The sequence below is a fragment of the Coregonus clupeaformis genome, chromosome 1 (genome assembly GCF_020615455.1).
Source record: "Coregonus clupeaformis isolate EN_2021a chromosome 1, ASM2061545v1, whole genome shotgun sequence".
Taxonomy (NCBI): Eukaryota; Metazoa; Chordata; class Actinopteri; order Salmoniformes; family Salmonidae; genus Coregonus; species Coregonus clupeaformis.
Window position 1 is genome coordinate 29448485 of NC_059192.1, and position 15708 is coordinate 29464192.

At 46.2% G+C, this 15708-nt stretch overlaps 1 protein-coding gene across 3 annotated transcripts; it reads right to left on the minus strand.

Moving 5' to 3' along the window:
* Positions 1 to 334: 334 nt before the first annotated feature.
* Positions 335 to 6503, minus strand: LOC121555438 (endoplasmic reticulum lectin 1). Of its 3 annotated transcripts, none has more exons than XM_041869357.2 (13): positions 6185 to 6503; positions 5742 to 5846; positions 5524 to 5604; positions 5244 to 5321; positions 4992 to 5120; positions 4530 to 4753; positions 3761 to 3905; positions 3167 to 3331; positions 2810 to 2869; positions 2520 to 2644; positions 2169 to 2246; positions 1665 to 1740; positions 335 to 1500 (listed from the first exon to the last, which is right to left on the minus strand). In XM_041869357.2, exons 1-13 carry the CDS (start codon positions 6326 to 6328, stop codon positions 1429 to 1431), a joined length of 1482 nt encoding a protein of 493 aa, XP_041725291.1. In that variant the 5' UTR covers positions 6329 to 6503; the 3' UTR covers positions 335 to 1428. The 3 variants fall into 3 exon arrangements, with proteins under 3 accessions (XP_041725291.1, XP_041725241.1, XP_041725358.1); XM_041869307.2 differs by having other exon boundaries at positions 4992 to 5123; XM_041869424.2 differs by lacking the exon at positions 2810 to 2869 and having other exon boundaries at positions 4992 to 5123.
* Between the last annotated feature and the right edge of the window lie 9205 nt (positions 6504 to 15708).

The window sequence follows — 15708 nt, forward strand, 5'->3', positions numbered from 1 at the left end:
GGGGGTCCCCGAGGAGAGGTTTGAGAACGGCTGGTGGGTCCCCGAGGAGAGGTTTGAGAACGGCTGGGGGGTCCCCGAGGAGAGGTTTGAGAACGGCTGGGGGTCCCAGAGGAGAGGTTTGAGAACGGCTGGGGGTCCCCGAGGAGAGGTTGGAGAACCCCTGATCTATGGTATCACATAAGCTACCATTGATCAGACAGAAGTTAACTTCTCTTTAGAGAAGAGCATCAGTTGGCCTTTTAGTAAATGTATAATGGTTCAAACCAAGAGTTGAGGCCCATTCTGGTTTTCACATTATTGCTAGCTATACAAGACAATGGAGTATGACTAGCAATCATTTTAACCCAACTTTATTCATTTTTGTTCTGATAATTTCATTTCTTTTTTCAGTGTATCCCTCATTTAAACCACAGAACACACCAGATTTAGAAATCCACAGAAATTACATCCAATTCAGTGCATAACCAATGTTAATCATCAGCGCTCGTCAATAACATCCAGGGATTGAATTCACAGCACGTCAGTTTATAAATTACTCTCACTCACCCTGTAACGTAACAACAACCAGGGTTGGGGTCAATTCCTTTTCAATCCAGGAAGTAAACTGAAATTCAAATCCTAATTTTCCTTACTGCTTTCGATGAGGAAATAGCAATTGGAATTTCAGTTTACTTCCTGAATTGAGACATTCTCACTCTGCCAAGTTATTGTTTGTATGCACATTTAAAAATTCAAACTGACTGTCAGAAGATACTGTATCTACAAAACAAAGAATGTGTACAACTGAAATGAAACCCAAATAAATACAGTTAATTAAAAATGTTGAGGATAAAACCAAGTACAACATGGAAGCGGGTTCTCCTAATGATGCTGTTTGAATGATTGGTTGTTCTGTCCTGGCATATTGGCCAGAGCACACTAGAACTAACCTGCCCTAAGATAAAGCGTACAAGGAAGATTTGAAGTCCAGGCCATAGAGCCTTGTGGAGTGAACAGGGTCCCATTTTGTGAGGCTCTGTCCCATTTGGAATTGGATTTCCAATTCAGATCAAATGTGTTTTTCCACACTTTATCATAAGGCTTTAGATGCAGCATGGGGTTGGTTCAGTACATAGAGGAGGTTTAAGCCAGGGTGGTAGAGAGGGACTGTGGTCCTGGGTTCCAGGGTCCGTTCCAGGATCAACACTCTCCCTCCGCTCCTCTCCATGTCCATGTCTGTCTGGACCTCCTGAGCAGTGCCATGGGCCTTGGTTCATCCAGTCTTCCATTTCAGGCAGTCTTTGCCTAAATCCCTGTCCTTTAGTTTCTAGAACAAAGAAGAAGTTTTACTAGATGTGCACATCAATTTAAACGTAGTAAAACGGCTTCTTTTTTAATTTCTGCTCATCCCTCCTTTATCCGTCTCTCCAGCCTCCTCTGTCCGTGCTGTTAGCTGGAGACGGATAGAAGGCCTTTCTCATCAGCTGTGTCCAGGATCTGGCATATAACTGGAGACTCAACCTGATGGAGAAAAATGAACAGAATCAAGTTGATTTGCCATGTGTATTGAATACAGTGGGAATCTGACTCGCCCAAACTCTCGTGGTAAACACACAAAAACAGCAAGAATGTGTTCAAGTGTTTAACCATAACATGATGCAACAGTGATGTGTGTGCATTCTTACCCCAAGGATGTACTGGCAGGTCTGAGGCTCCAGCATGTACACAGTGACCGCATGGGGAGACTCAGACTCCTTACACCTGAGACAGAGGACGGACTTGAAATCAGAGACCAGCTGTGTATTCAGTGATGTGAAACGTTCTGAACGTTGCAGATAGAAATAGAATCAGTAGACATTACTCAATTCCCTATTCTACATGACAATCATATCTGTCCTATCCCATACATTTCTATCTGATGAACTGTAACCTCCTGAACAGGCTCCACATGTTACTCCAATGGAGAAGTGGTTCTCTGTAGCTCAGTTGGTAGAGCATGCCAAGCGTTGGCGCATGCAACGCCAGGATAGTGGGTTCGATTCCCGGGACCACCTGTACTTAATGTATGCATGCATGACTAAGTGACTTTGGATAAAAGCGGCTGCTGAACTGGCATATATTATTATATTAACCCTACTAGACCAGACCCCTCTCTCAGGAAGACCGTAGCAACACTGATGGTGACTCACTTGAGCTTGACGATGACCTGTCTGGGTTTCCCTGTCAGGTCACACACGTCCCCATGGCCGTAGAAGAGGGACACCAATCTGGGGAAGAAGTACAACAACCATGAAGTCATTATCCTCATTATCAATCACAAATGTGTTCTCTTTAGAAACTCAGGTTTCCTGGACACTGATGAATCCTATTCCTGGACTAAAACGCCCTTTCAATAGATATTCTCCATTGAGCATGTTTTTTAGTCCAGTGGTAGACTTAATCTTTGTCCAGGACATCAGCCCCTAATGCCATATTCCTAAAATATTGGTACATTCATTAACATAGTGCTGATCAGTGAAATCTAAAACTGGTGGACGTACTTGACTTTCTGCTCCCCGTCGTCTTTCAACTGGTAAGATCGGGCCACGTTCTTCTGAGCCCACTCCAGGTGTTCTTCAGCGTTCCAACTGCCCACTACCACAATGTTCTTCCCCTGCTCCTTATCCTGGGAGAGAATCAATCAATCATCGTATATTAGATACTTTTAACATACCAAAAAATACATGATGATGCACCCAGCCAGCCAATACTGAAACATCTTTCAGTCTACAGGAAATATTGTGCTTTAAGTATTTCAACATTACTGAGCTGCTAAGTAAATAACCCTTACGTCATGGTACTGATGTACATGCTTCCCATAGCAGAACTCATACTTCCACCATCCCACTCCCTGCAACACACATTCCAGACATCAGACAGAGGCTACAGTATGAAGCTAAGAGTTGTGTGAGTTACTTGAGCATCTCTTCAAACCTCCTCTGTCAGTTCCTCTTTTTGTATGTATACCTGTAATTTATTATGTTTTTAATGTATGTAATGCGCTGCAACCAACATGGCCATCAGGGAACAATAACGATATATTATATTGAATTAACAACAGCAGCCAATGAGCAGTAGCCAATGTGGCTGTAGCCAATGAGCAGGTGTCTCTTTCAACAGCCAGCCAATCAGCAGGCCTCATACTAACCCCATGGAGACAGTAGGAGCCACTCAGGAACTCTTTGATCAGCTGCTCGTCGGTCAGGCGGGAGATGTGGGTGGTTCCCACGGTAACCTGGGTCTGCCCGCCCACCACCAGGGGCTTATGGATAGAGGAGAAGGCCACCTCTCTCACCGGGGACGTATTCTCCTTCTGGAGGACAAGAGAGAGGAGGGGAGGAGGTGTTTATTTAGAAGACATTAAACAGACAGCTTCTAAACCTGGGTTGTGTTCAGTACAGACAAACAGTTTTCAAACGGTGAATAGCCACTTACCTGAACTTGTCCAACACCGTTTTGTCATTCTGATCATGACCCTGTATTGCCCCACTACCATCAACTCTTATCTCTTATCTTCTACATTCCCTTCTCTCCTCTCTTTCTCCTCCCCCAGTCTCGCTCCCTCTCTCTCCATCCCTCTCTCCATCCCCCTCCCTCTCTCCATCCCCCCTCCCTCTCTCCATCCCCCCTCTCTCCATCCCCCTCCCTCTCTCCTTCCTCCCTCTCTCCTTCCCCCCTCCCTCTCTCCTTCCTCCCTCTCTCCTTCCCCCCTCCCTCTCTCTCCATCCTCCTCCTTTCTCACTTCTCTCTCTGGGGCAGCAGCGGCAGTGAAGGGAGGTTTCAGCAGCTCCTCCTGCTCCCGGTCCATCTGAGAGAGACTGTGAGGCCGCAGGGGAGAACCAGACATGGCCTGGCAGAAGATGGCATTCACTGGGGACGACTTGAACCTAACAGACCACGGGATAAAGATATAAGCCTCCACAACATATAAAACAAGGTTGTCCCCTTTACTTATAGTTGCATTAGTTAAATCAGCTATGGTAGTTGTGAAATACATCATAAGGGGAACTGGTTGGGTTTGGGAAGCAGTTTACATTAGACCTGCTGCTACCTGTATTTTTATTTAACCCTTACTTTACCAGGTAAGTTGACTGAGAACACATTCTAATTTACAGCAACAACCTGGGGAATTGTTACGGGGGAGAGGAGAGGGGATAAATGAGCCAATTGGAAGCTGGGGATGATTAGGTGGCCATGATGGTATGAGGGCCAGATTGGGAATTTAGCCAGGACACCGGGGTTAACACCCCTACTCTTACGATAAGTGCCATGAGATCTTTAGTGACCACAGAGTCAGGACACCCGTTTAATGTCCCATCCGAAAGAAAGCACCCTACACAGGGCAATGTCCCAATCACTGCCCTGGTGAATTGGGATATTTTTTTAGACCAGAGGAAAGAGTGCCTCCTACTGGCCCTCCAACACCACTTCCAGAAACATCTGGAACCGACCTGCAGGGTGGTATGCTGCTGTATTTGGAGGGTGTACCTCATTCTCTCACACCCACCCACCTGTATTTGGGGTGTGCACAGATCAGAGGGGTCAGCACCACTACTTCGTACTCGCAGGTAGTGACCTCAGCGATAGAGAGGATCTCGTTCTTGGCTTCGGGGTGGCAGACATACAGCACGTTGGTGGAGCGAGGTGTGTTCTGTTTCAGGACGCACGCCGTCCCGTGGCCCATCAATACCGGGTAGTATGGAGTCAGCTGGCCCTCCACGTTCTTAGTGGGAACCTAGAAACATTTATATTTTCAATCGGTGCATTCAACTTCGGTAGATAAACTAATCACAGCAAGTAAAACCTTCAAAATAGCGACCCATGATTAGAGACCAGTGATTAGAGCCCCGTGATTAGAGCCCCGTGATTAGAGACACGTGATTAGAGAGAAATAAAATGAGAAAAGACAAAGGTTCAAAGAAGTCTTACGACGTGTTTTTTGTGTGGTTTTTTTTGTCACTTGAACAACCAACCTCTTTCTGAGCTTCTGGCATAGGACCCATCTCCTTGACTTTCTCTACCTCCGCAGTCTCTGTTCCTGAAGTGGCTGAAGACTCAGTCTTCTTGGTCATGCTTCCCAAAACGTACTCCTGAACTTTGATCTGCTAGATTAAACACAAAAATCATTTCACTTTTCACAGTGCTTTTTTCTTACTTATTGCAACATACTTGATGGTAGACATTATAATGATGGCGATTTTGAAGTAACATAATTTCCCACTTACCTGTCCCGTCTCCTTCTCCTCATGGTATTGTCTCACATGTTTCCCATGACACACCTCATACGTCCAGTATGACTCAATCTATTAATTAACACCCCAACACATGCCAGAAGAGCCCGTGGTTAGCCTATCCATAGAAACTGACAGCATAGTACATGACATACATCTTTAGCATGTGATCCCTAAGGGGGGGGACGACCCATGACATTGGTGTTGCAGTGGTACTCATGATATCCTAGCCTTTATTTAGACAGAAGTAGAAGTGAAACGGTTCAGTTCTCACTCTGTAGGAGCAGCTGCTCTCTTTGAACAGTGGGTCCAGCAGATCACCTGGAGTGGGACCAGCGTACTCCTTGTCATCATCCTGAGAGAGAGAGGGGGGAGGAGAGACAGAAGCAGATAGACAAACAGACACAGAGGGAGACAGAGAGAGGAGGATAAGGGAGACAAGCAATATTGTTGAAAAGAGGAGTGAAACTAAAAATGATTTATCTAGCTCACATCATCTCCATTTGACAAGGAAGGCAGGAGACATTTGTATTTCTCCTTCTCTGTTGTAGTCATGACGACAAAGTCATCTTCTTTGTAGAGGGCACCTGAGGTTGGCTATGGAAGGACAGATTTAGGGTCAGATAATAATACTGTACTAGAAACTTGCATGTTTACAACATCTCACAGATTGTAAATGTTGTGGAGGTGCACAGGCAAACTATGGATGATCAGTTTTAAATTGGCAGTCATATGACAATAGCCATAACAAGGAATACTAGCTAGCTAGGTATGCTTAAGCTTAACATACTGTATCACCATTTAAAACTAGCTAGCTAACGTTAGCTTGTCAAGTAAATCATAAATAACCAGCCATGATTTAACGTTAACTATGACAAAAACGGTATTTATTCTCTATCACACAACAACCACACACACTGAGCGACAACACTCACCAGGGTGAATTCGGCCCCGGGCCAGTTAATTTTGAATGGGATTTCATCAGTTAACGAAGGAGCTCCCCCTCTGTTAGCCGACACACCACAAAACACCTCCAACAAAACCCCAAACAACAAGAACAACAGCCTAGTCCCGTCCATTGCCTGTGCAAGGCTGGTTCACTAAATACCTTCTACGGTGCCTGTCAAGGCATGAAATAGCTAACCAGAGTTAAAACCGGGTTAGTTTCGGAGTTATCGTAAAATTATGAATCCATCTGGCTGTCTCTCTTTCATTTGTCAACACAGCGAACAGGAAGTAGATCGTCGCTTGCCACGTCTATTTCCGGTACACACGAGTTGGTGTTTAGCTAGCTTTGGGACAGAACATCGGGAGTCTGTATTGGTTGGACTCCCTGAGTTGTGAATTGTTCTGGTGGGTGGCAACGGAACATAACCCTACCACAACATAGCCGGCTTCACCAAAAAAAACGTTTCCTGTCAACAAAAGCATATGTATAATCTTTAGGAACTCTACTTGTTCGGGTCATTATGTACTGTCCCTCACCCTCCTCTTTGTTTTTTCACTGCTGCTACTTGCTGTTTATTATCTATGCATAGTCACTTTACATTTTAGTCATTTAGCAGACACTCTTATCCAGAGCGACTTACAGGAGCAATTAGGGTTAAGTGCCTTGCTCAAGGGCACATCGACAGATTTAGTCAGCTCAGGGATTAGAACCAGCGACCTTTCAGTTACTGGCACAACGCTCTTAACCACTAAGCTACCTGCCGCCCCACTTTACTTTACTTTACTTCACTTTACCCCTACCTACATGTACAAATTACCTCAACTAACCTGTAACACCACACATTGACTCTGTACCGGTACCCCCTGTATGTAGCCTCATTATTGTTATTTTATTGTGTTACTTTTTATTAAATGTTTTACTTTAGTTTATTTAGTAAATATTTTCTCTATTTCTTGAACTGCATTGTTGGTTAAGGGCTTGTAAGAAAGCATTTCACAGTAAGGTCTACACCTGTTGTATTCGGCGCATGTGACAAATAACATTTGATTTGAATAGAATAAATGGAACAGTATCAAACACATCAAACATGGAAACCACACGTTTGACTTCATTCCATTTATTCCATTCCAGCCATTACAATGAGCCCATCCTCCTATAGCTCCTCCCACCAGCCTCCACTGCCATCAACATACTGTTGTCCTGCACATCTAATGTGCTTCCTTGTGTCTATCGTCAGAATGAACACCAACACTTCTCATCACTCGTCTTGGAAAAACGTATACTATAGATGTGGAAATCAATCAATCCACCATCATTTACACAATGGAAAAATCTAATGATTTATTCTTTAAATATCGAAAGTGCTATGGAGAGAAACAAAATGGTGCAGTTTCAGGCCCTGTAGTGGAAAGTGATGTGGGCGCTGGAGGTGCAGTTTCAGGCCCTGTAGTGGAAAGTGATGTGGGCGCTGGAGGTGCAGTTTCAGGCCATGTAGTGGAAAGTGATGTGGGCGCTGGAGGTGCAGTTTCAGGCCATGTAGTTGAAAGTGATGTGGGCGCTGGAGGTGGGGTGTGTTAGTGGGTCTGAGCAGGTGTGATGTACTGATGTTTGTATGATGTTGTTTTGTATTTGTTTATAAAATATAAAATAACATCTGAAAAGAAAATAATAAACAGTCCTGTCTTTAAAAACACAATGCAAGAGAGTTACGAAGTACAATCACATCTGTTACACTGGTGCCGAGACCAGTCTTCTTGTCTTTGTGGGACAGCTGTTACATCAGCATACAGTGGGGAAAAAAGTATTTAGTCAGCCACCAATTGTGCAAGTTCTCCCACTTAAAAAGATGAGAGAGGCCTGTAATTTTCATCATAGGTACACATCAACTATGTCAGACAAAATGAGAAAAAAAAATCCAGAAAATCACATTGTAGGATTTTTAATGAATTTATTTGCAAATTATGGTGGAAAATAAGTATTTGGTCAATAACAAAAGTTTCTCAATACTTTGTTGTATACCCTTTGTTGGCAATGACACAGGTCAAACGTTTTCTGTAAGTCTTCACAAGGTTTTCACACACTGTTGCTGGTATTTTGGCCCATTCCTCCATGCAGATCTCCTCTAGAGCAGTGATGTTTTGGGGCTATCGCTGGGCAACACGGACTTTCAACTCCCTCCAAAGATTTTCTATGGGGTTGAGATCTGGAGACTGGCTAGGCCACTCCAGGACCTTGAAATGCTTCTTACGAAGCCACTCCTTCGTTGCCCGGGCGGTGTGTTTGGGATCATTGTCATGCTGAAAGACCCAGCCACGTTTCATCTTCAATGCCCTTGCTGATGGAAGGAGGTTTTCACTCAAAATCTCACGATACATGGCCCCATTAATTCTTTTCTTTACACGGATCAGTCGTCCTGGTCCCTTTGCAGAAAAAACAGCCCCAAAGCATGATGTTTCCACCCCCATGCTTCACAGTAGGTATGGTGTTCTTTGGATGCAACTCAGCATTCTTTGTCCTCCAAACACGACGAGTTGAGTTTTTACCAAAAAGTTATATTTTGGTTTCATCTGACCATATGACATTCTCCCAATCCTCTTCTGGATCATCCAAATGCACTCTAGCAAACTTCAGACAGGCCTGGACATGTACTGGCTTAAGCAGGGGGACACGTCTGGCACTGCAGGATTTGAGTCCCTGGTGGCGTAGTGTGTTACTGATGGTAGGCTTTGTTAATTTGGTCCCAGCTCTCTGCAGGTCATTCACTAGGTCCCCCCGTGTGGTTCTGGGATTTTTGCTCACCGTTCTTGTGATCATTTTGACCCCACGGGGTGAGATCTTGCGTGGAGCCCCAGATCGAGTGAGATTATCAGTGGTCTTGTATGTCTTCCATTTCCTAATAATTGCTCCCACAGTTGATTTCTTCAAACCAAGCTGCTTACCTATTCAGTCTTCCCAGCCTGGTGCAGGTCTACAATTTTGTTTCTGGTGTCCTTTGACAGCTCTTTGGTCTTGGCCATAGTGGAGTTTGGAGTGTGACTGTTTGAGGTTGTGGACAGGTGTCTTTTATACTGATAACAAGTTCAAACAGGTGCCATTAATACAGGTAACGAGTGGAGGACAGATGAGCCTCTTAAAGAAGAAGTTACAGGTCTGTGAGAGCCAGAAATCTTGCTTGTTTGTAGGTGACCAAAAACTTATTTTCCACCATAATTTGCAAATAAATTCATAAAAAATCCTACAATGTGATTTTCTGGAGAAAAAAAATCTCAATTTGTCTGTCATAGTTCACGTGTACCTATGATGAAAATTACAGGCCTCTCTCATCTTTTTAAGTGGGAGAACTTGCACAATTGTAATTTTTTCCCCCACTGTATGTTCCTTTCTGCACTGCTCTCACCCTGGAAACTTCAATCTGTCTCACTCGCACAGGACATGTCTGATCCCCAGCAACATGGCCACCACCACAATTGGAACACTCCACTTTTTACACATAAACTACACACTCTTTTGTCCCATGGCCTCCTGCACACTTTTCACACCTCGGAATCTCCCTCCTACATACTGCTGCAACATGACCATACACTTGGCACCTGAAACACCGTAATGGGTTCTGAACAAAAGTTCTCACAGGATAACTTACACACAACGGCCAGTTTATTAGGTACACTCATCTAGTAAACAATAGCTGGAACGACCTAGCGAACAGACGCGAACTGGCTGATTCAATTCAGTGGCTAGCTTTGCACTTGGCTAGCTAATAGTAGCTGCTAGGGGTAAGTCATAACCTACATTTGTGTTTTGTTTTTACATATTGGTAGCCAGAGTCGTTCAAGGAATTCGGGACATGGGTGACTAGTTAACGTTAGCTTGGCTCTCTCTGTGTGTTCGTGCTGTGAAAGGAGGGGTTTCTTCTTTGTCTGAAAGCAATGGATAGCTAGTTTGCTAACTATTCTAGCTAACTAACTGGCTGAATAAGTTGACGACGGACTCGCTCAAGCTGTCGGGACTAACCCACAACGTTAGACACGGACACGAACGATCTGCTTGGCGTGTTGACACACTGGTGGTTTGTTGTGACCGAGTATTGGTGCTAAACCGTGTTGTTGGAGTCCGGCATGCTAGCTGGCTGTGGCGTCTTATGACTAGGTGCCCTGGACGATTTTCACGGAAGAATACTGTACCAAGTTAGCTAGCTGAATAAACTAAGTTAGTCTATTCCTAGAAAACATTGAACCGCTGTAGTTTACAACAATTATAGTTTCTGAGGTGAAAGTTGGGAGAGTTATATTTGGGTGTTGTGGTGAGGGAGGCCCCGCTCTCTCCTTTCCCAGATGTTTAGTTCATTTCATTCTGATCTCCTTTGCATTATTGTAGCCATTTTCTGTAGCCTGTCAACTATGCCTCTGTCTATCCCTGTTCTCTCCTCTCCGCACAGGCTATACAAACGCCTCACACCGCGTGGCTGCTGCCTCTTTAACCTGGTGGTCCCTGCACGCACCACCCACGTGGAGTTCCAGGTCTCAGGCAGCCTCTGGAACTGCCGTTCTGCTGCCAACAAGGCAGAGTTCATCTCAGCCTATGCTACCCTCCAGTCCCTCGACTTCTTGGCGCTGACGGAAACATGGATTACCACTGAAAAAACTGCTACTCCTACTGCTCTCTCCTCGTCTGACCATGTGTTCTCGCATACCCCGAGAGCATCTGGTCAGCGGGGTGGTGGCACAGGAATCCTCATCTCTCCCAAGTGGACATTCTATATTTTTCCCCTGACCCATCTGTCTATCTCCTCATTTGAATTCCATGCTGTCACAGTCACTAGCCCATTTAAGCTTAACATCCTTGTCATTTATCGCCCTCCAGGTTCCCTTGGAGAGTTCATCAATGAGCTTGACACCCTGATAAGTTCCTTTCCTGAGGATGGCTCACCCCTCACAGTTCTGGGGGACTTCAACCTCCCTACGTCTACCTTTGACTCATTTCTCTCTGCCTCCTTCTTTCCACTCCTCTCCTCTTTTGACCTCACCCTCTCACCGTCCCCCCCTACTCACAAGGCAGGCAATACGCTTGACCTCATCTTTACTAGATGCTGTTCTTCTACTAATCTCACTGCAACTCCCCTCCATGTCTCCGACCACTACTTTGTATCCTTTTCTCTCTCGCTCTCCTCCAACACTACTCACTCTGCCCCTACTCAGATGGTAATGCGCCGTCGCAACCTTCGCTCTCTCTCTCCCGCTACTCTCTCCTCTTCCATCCATTCATCTCTTCCCTCTGCTCAATCCTTCTCCCTCCAATCTCCTGATTCTGCCTCCTCAACCCTCCTCTCCTCCCTTTCTGCATCCTTTGACTCTCTATGTCCCCTATCCTCCCGGCCGGCTCGGTCCTTCCCTCCAGCTCCGTGGCTTGATGACTCATTGCGAGCTCACAGAACAGGGCTCCGGACAGCCGAGCGGAAATGGAGGAAAACTAGACTCCCTGCGGACCTGGCATCTTTTCAATCCCTCCTCTCTACATTTTCTTCATCTGTTTCTGCTGCTAAGGCCACTTTCTACCACTCTAAATTCCAAGCATCTGCCTCTAACCCTAGGAAGCTCTTTGCCACCTTCTCCTCTCTGCTGAATCCTCCTCCCCCTCTCCCCCCTCCTCCCTCTCTGTGGATGACTTCGTCAACCATTTTGAAAAGAAGGTTGACGACATCCGATCCTCGTTTGTTAAGTCAAATGACACTAATGGTCCTGCTCACACTGCCCTACCCTATGCTTTGACCCTATCCCCTCCTCTCTTCTCCAGACCATTTCCAGAGACCTTCTCCCTTACCTCACCTCGCTCATCAACTCATCCTTGACCGCTGGCCATGTCCCTTCCGTCTTCAAGAGAGCGAGTGTTGCACCCCTTCTCAAAAAACCAACACTCGATCCCTCTGATGTCAACAACTACAGACCAGTATCCCTTCTTTCTTTTCTCTCCAAAACTATTGACCGTGCCATCTTTAGCCAACTCTCTTGCTATCTCTCTCAGAATTACCTTCTTGATCCAAACCAGTCAGGTTTCAAGACTGGTCATTCAACTGAGACTGCTCTTCTCTGTGTCACGGAGGCTTTCCACACTGTTAAAGCTAACTCTCTCTCCTCTGCTCTTGTCCTTCTAGACCTGTCTGCTGCCTTTGATACTGTGAACCATCAGATCGTCCTCTCCACCCTCTCTGAGCTGGGCATCTCCGGCGCGGCTCACTCTTGGATTGCGTCCTACCTGACCGGTCGCTCCTACCAAGTGGCGTGGCGAGAAGCTGTCTCCGCACCACGTGCTCTCACCACTGGTGTCCCCCAGGGCTCAGTTCTAGGCCCTCTCCTATTCTCGCTATACACCAAGTCACTTGGCTCTGTCATATCCTCACATGGCCTCTCCTATCATTGCTACGCAGACGACACACAACTAATCTTCTCCTTTCCCCCTTCTGATAACCAGGTGGCGAATCACATCTCTGCATGTCTGGCAGACATATCAGTATGGATTACGGATCACCACCTCAAGCTGAACCTTGGCAAGACGGAGCTGCTCTTCCTCCCGGGGAAGGACTGCCCATTCCATGATCTCGCCATCACGGTTGACAACTCTGTTGTGTCCTCCTCCCAGAGTGCGAAGAGCCTTGGCGTGACCCTGGACAACACCCTGTCGTTCTCCGCTAACATCAAGGCGGTGACCCGATCCTGTAGGTTCATGCTCTACAACATTCGGAGAGTACGACCCTGCCATACACAGGAAGCGGCACAGGTCCTAATCCAGGCACTTGTCATCTCCCGTCTGGATTACTGCAACTCGCTGTTGGCTGGGCTCCCTGCCTGTGCCATTAAACCCCTACAACTCATCCAGAATGCCGCAGCCCGTCTGGTGTTCAACCTTCCCAAGTTCTCTCACGTCACCCCCGCTCCTCCGCACACTCCACTGGCTTCCAGTTGAAGCTCGCATCTGCTACAAGACCATGGTGCTTGCCTACGGAGCTGTGAGGGGAACGGCACCTCCGTACCTTCAGGCTCTGATCAGTCCCTACACCCAAACGAGGGCATTGCGTTCATCCACCTCTGGCCTGCTGGCTCCCCTACCTCTGCGGAAGCACAGTTCCCGCTCAGCCCAGTCAAAACTGTTCGCTGCTCTGGCACCCCAATGGTGGAACAAGCTCCCTCACGATGCCAGGACAGCGGAGTCACTCACCACCTTCCGGAGACATTTGAAACCCCATCTCTTTAAGTAATACCTGGGATAGGATAAAGTAATCCTTCTACCCCCCCCCTTGCATTCTACAAGGTGTCGGAAACGTTCCACAGGGTTGTTGGTCCATGCTGACGCGATGGGATCACGCAGTTCCTGCAGATTGGACGGCGGTATATTCATGCTGCAAACATCCCGTTCCATCTCATCCCAAAGATGCTCTATTGGGTTGAGGTATGGGGACTGCACAGGCCACTCAAGTAAACTGAACTAGCTGTCATGTTCCAGGCTATGTTTTTCCACTCCTCAATTGTCCAGTGTTGGTGATCGCGTGCCCACTGCTTCTTCTTGTTTTTAGCTGATAGGAGTGGAACTTGGTGTGGTCATCTGCTGCAATAGCCCATTTGTGACAAGGATCGACGTGTTGTGCGTTCCGATATGCCGTTCTGCACACCACTGTTGTACTGCACCGTTATTCGCCTGTTTGTGGCCCGCCTCTTAGCTTGCATGATTTTTGCCATTCACCTTCGACCTCTCATCAACTAGCTGTTTTCGCCCACAGGACTGCCGCTCACTGGATGTTTTTTGTTTGTTGCACCATTCTCAGTAAATCCTAGACACTGTCATGCGTGAAAAGCCCAGGAGGGCGGGTGTTTCTGAGATACTGGATCCGGCACACCTGGCACCGCCGATCATACCACGCTCAAAGTTGCTTGGGTCACTCATTTTGCCCATTCTAACGTTCAATGGAACAGTAACTGAATGCCTCAATGCCTGTCTGCCTGCTTTATATAGCAAGCCACGGCCATGTGACTCACTGTCTGTAGGAGCGATCCATTTTCGTGAACGGGGTGGTGTACCTAATAAACTGTCATGATTTGTACAGACAATTTTCTGAAACAACATACCTGCATTTGACTTGAACTTGGTGTGCCGAACACTGTGCCATCTTATTAAAAAAAGTAGACTGAAGGTGGTGGAACCGTCTGTTCGATGTCAGTTTCATTCTTTAACACAGAGAGATAGAGAGAGAGATGGAGACAGAGCGAGAGAGCAAGTCCGGCTCCAGCCAGGCAGGTGTGCTCATTAGGATTCCCCTTCCTTCAGCAGACAGGCACGTTCCCATTTCCCCAGACAGACAGGCAGACAGAGAGACAAACAGACAGACAGGCTACAGCTCTGCTCTGCCTCTCTCTCTCTCTCTCTCTCTCTCTCTCTCTCTCTCTCTCTCTCTCTCTCTCTCTCTCTCTCTCTCTCTCTCTCTCTCTCTCTCTCTCTCTCTCTCTCTCTCTCTCTCTATCTCTCTCTCTCTATCTCTCTCTCTCTCTCTCTCTCTCTCTCTCTCTCTCTCTCTCTTGTGTGTGTGTCTCTAAGGGACAGGAGAAACATCAATGTTACGACAGCCTTTCCTTTCAGAGGAATGAGTCGGTCTGCTCCACAAGCTCCTACTGACGGATGGAATAAAGATGGAGCAGAGTGGAGAAGAGGAGAAGGCAGAGGAAAGTGATAGCTGAACTGGCTAAACTCCCTCAACACTCTAGTTCAACTCATTTGTCTGGTCTGGTCTGCTATGACATTGGATATATTTAATCATGTTAGAAATGCATATTCTACATCTAGGACATACTGTAGGTCCAGTGGTGATTTTAGCATGTAAATCTTGGTGGGGCAAACAAAAGCAATTATGTGGGATGCATGCCAGCAAAGCCACTACACAACACTAAACAATACATTAATTGCACTATAACAGTGACAAACGGTACCCACAAACTGTTAGGGCCTCCATAAAGCTGTCCCAACAGCAGAGTCCCAACAGCAGCCCCAACACCTTACCACTGCTACACCTAGCTATCAGCGGAGCCATGTCTAGCAGCGAAACAGTTCATTCAGCCTCATTTACTGCCTTTTGAAAAAACATAGCTGATATGGCTGACTTGCTAAAACAAATGTGGTTTCTTCTGACAATTGAGATGTACAAACTATGACATAAGGGGACGACGAGCGGATAAGAGGCAATCGGTAATTCCGATTAAGACATTAATGAGCGAGCTAGGACAAACGTAGTCAATATAACTATTTGTTCAGCACTTTTTATATGTACAGCGACAGAATTCAGAACATCGGCCGTTCTTACAGTGTTCTCCCTGTACACCAAGTCAGAACCGGATAAATAAAGGGGGCATACAGTGGCTTGCGAAAGTACTCACCCCCCTTGGCATTTTTCCTATTTTGTTGCCTTACAACCTGGAATTAAAATAGATTTTTTGGGGGTTTGTATCATTTGATTTACACAAAATGCCTACC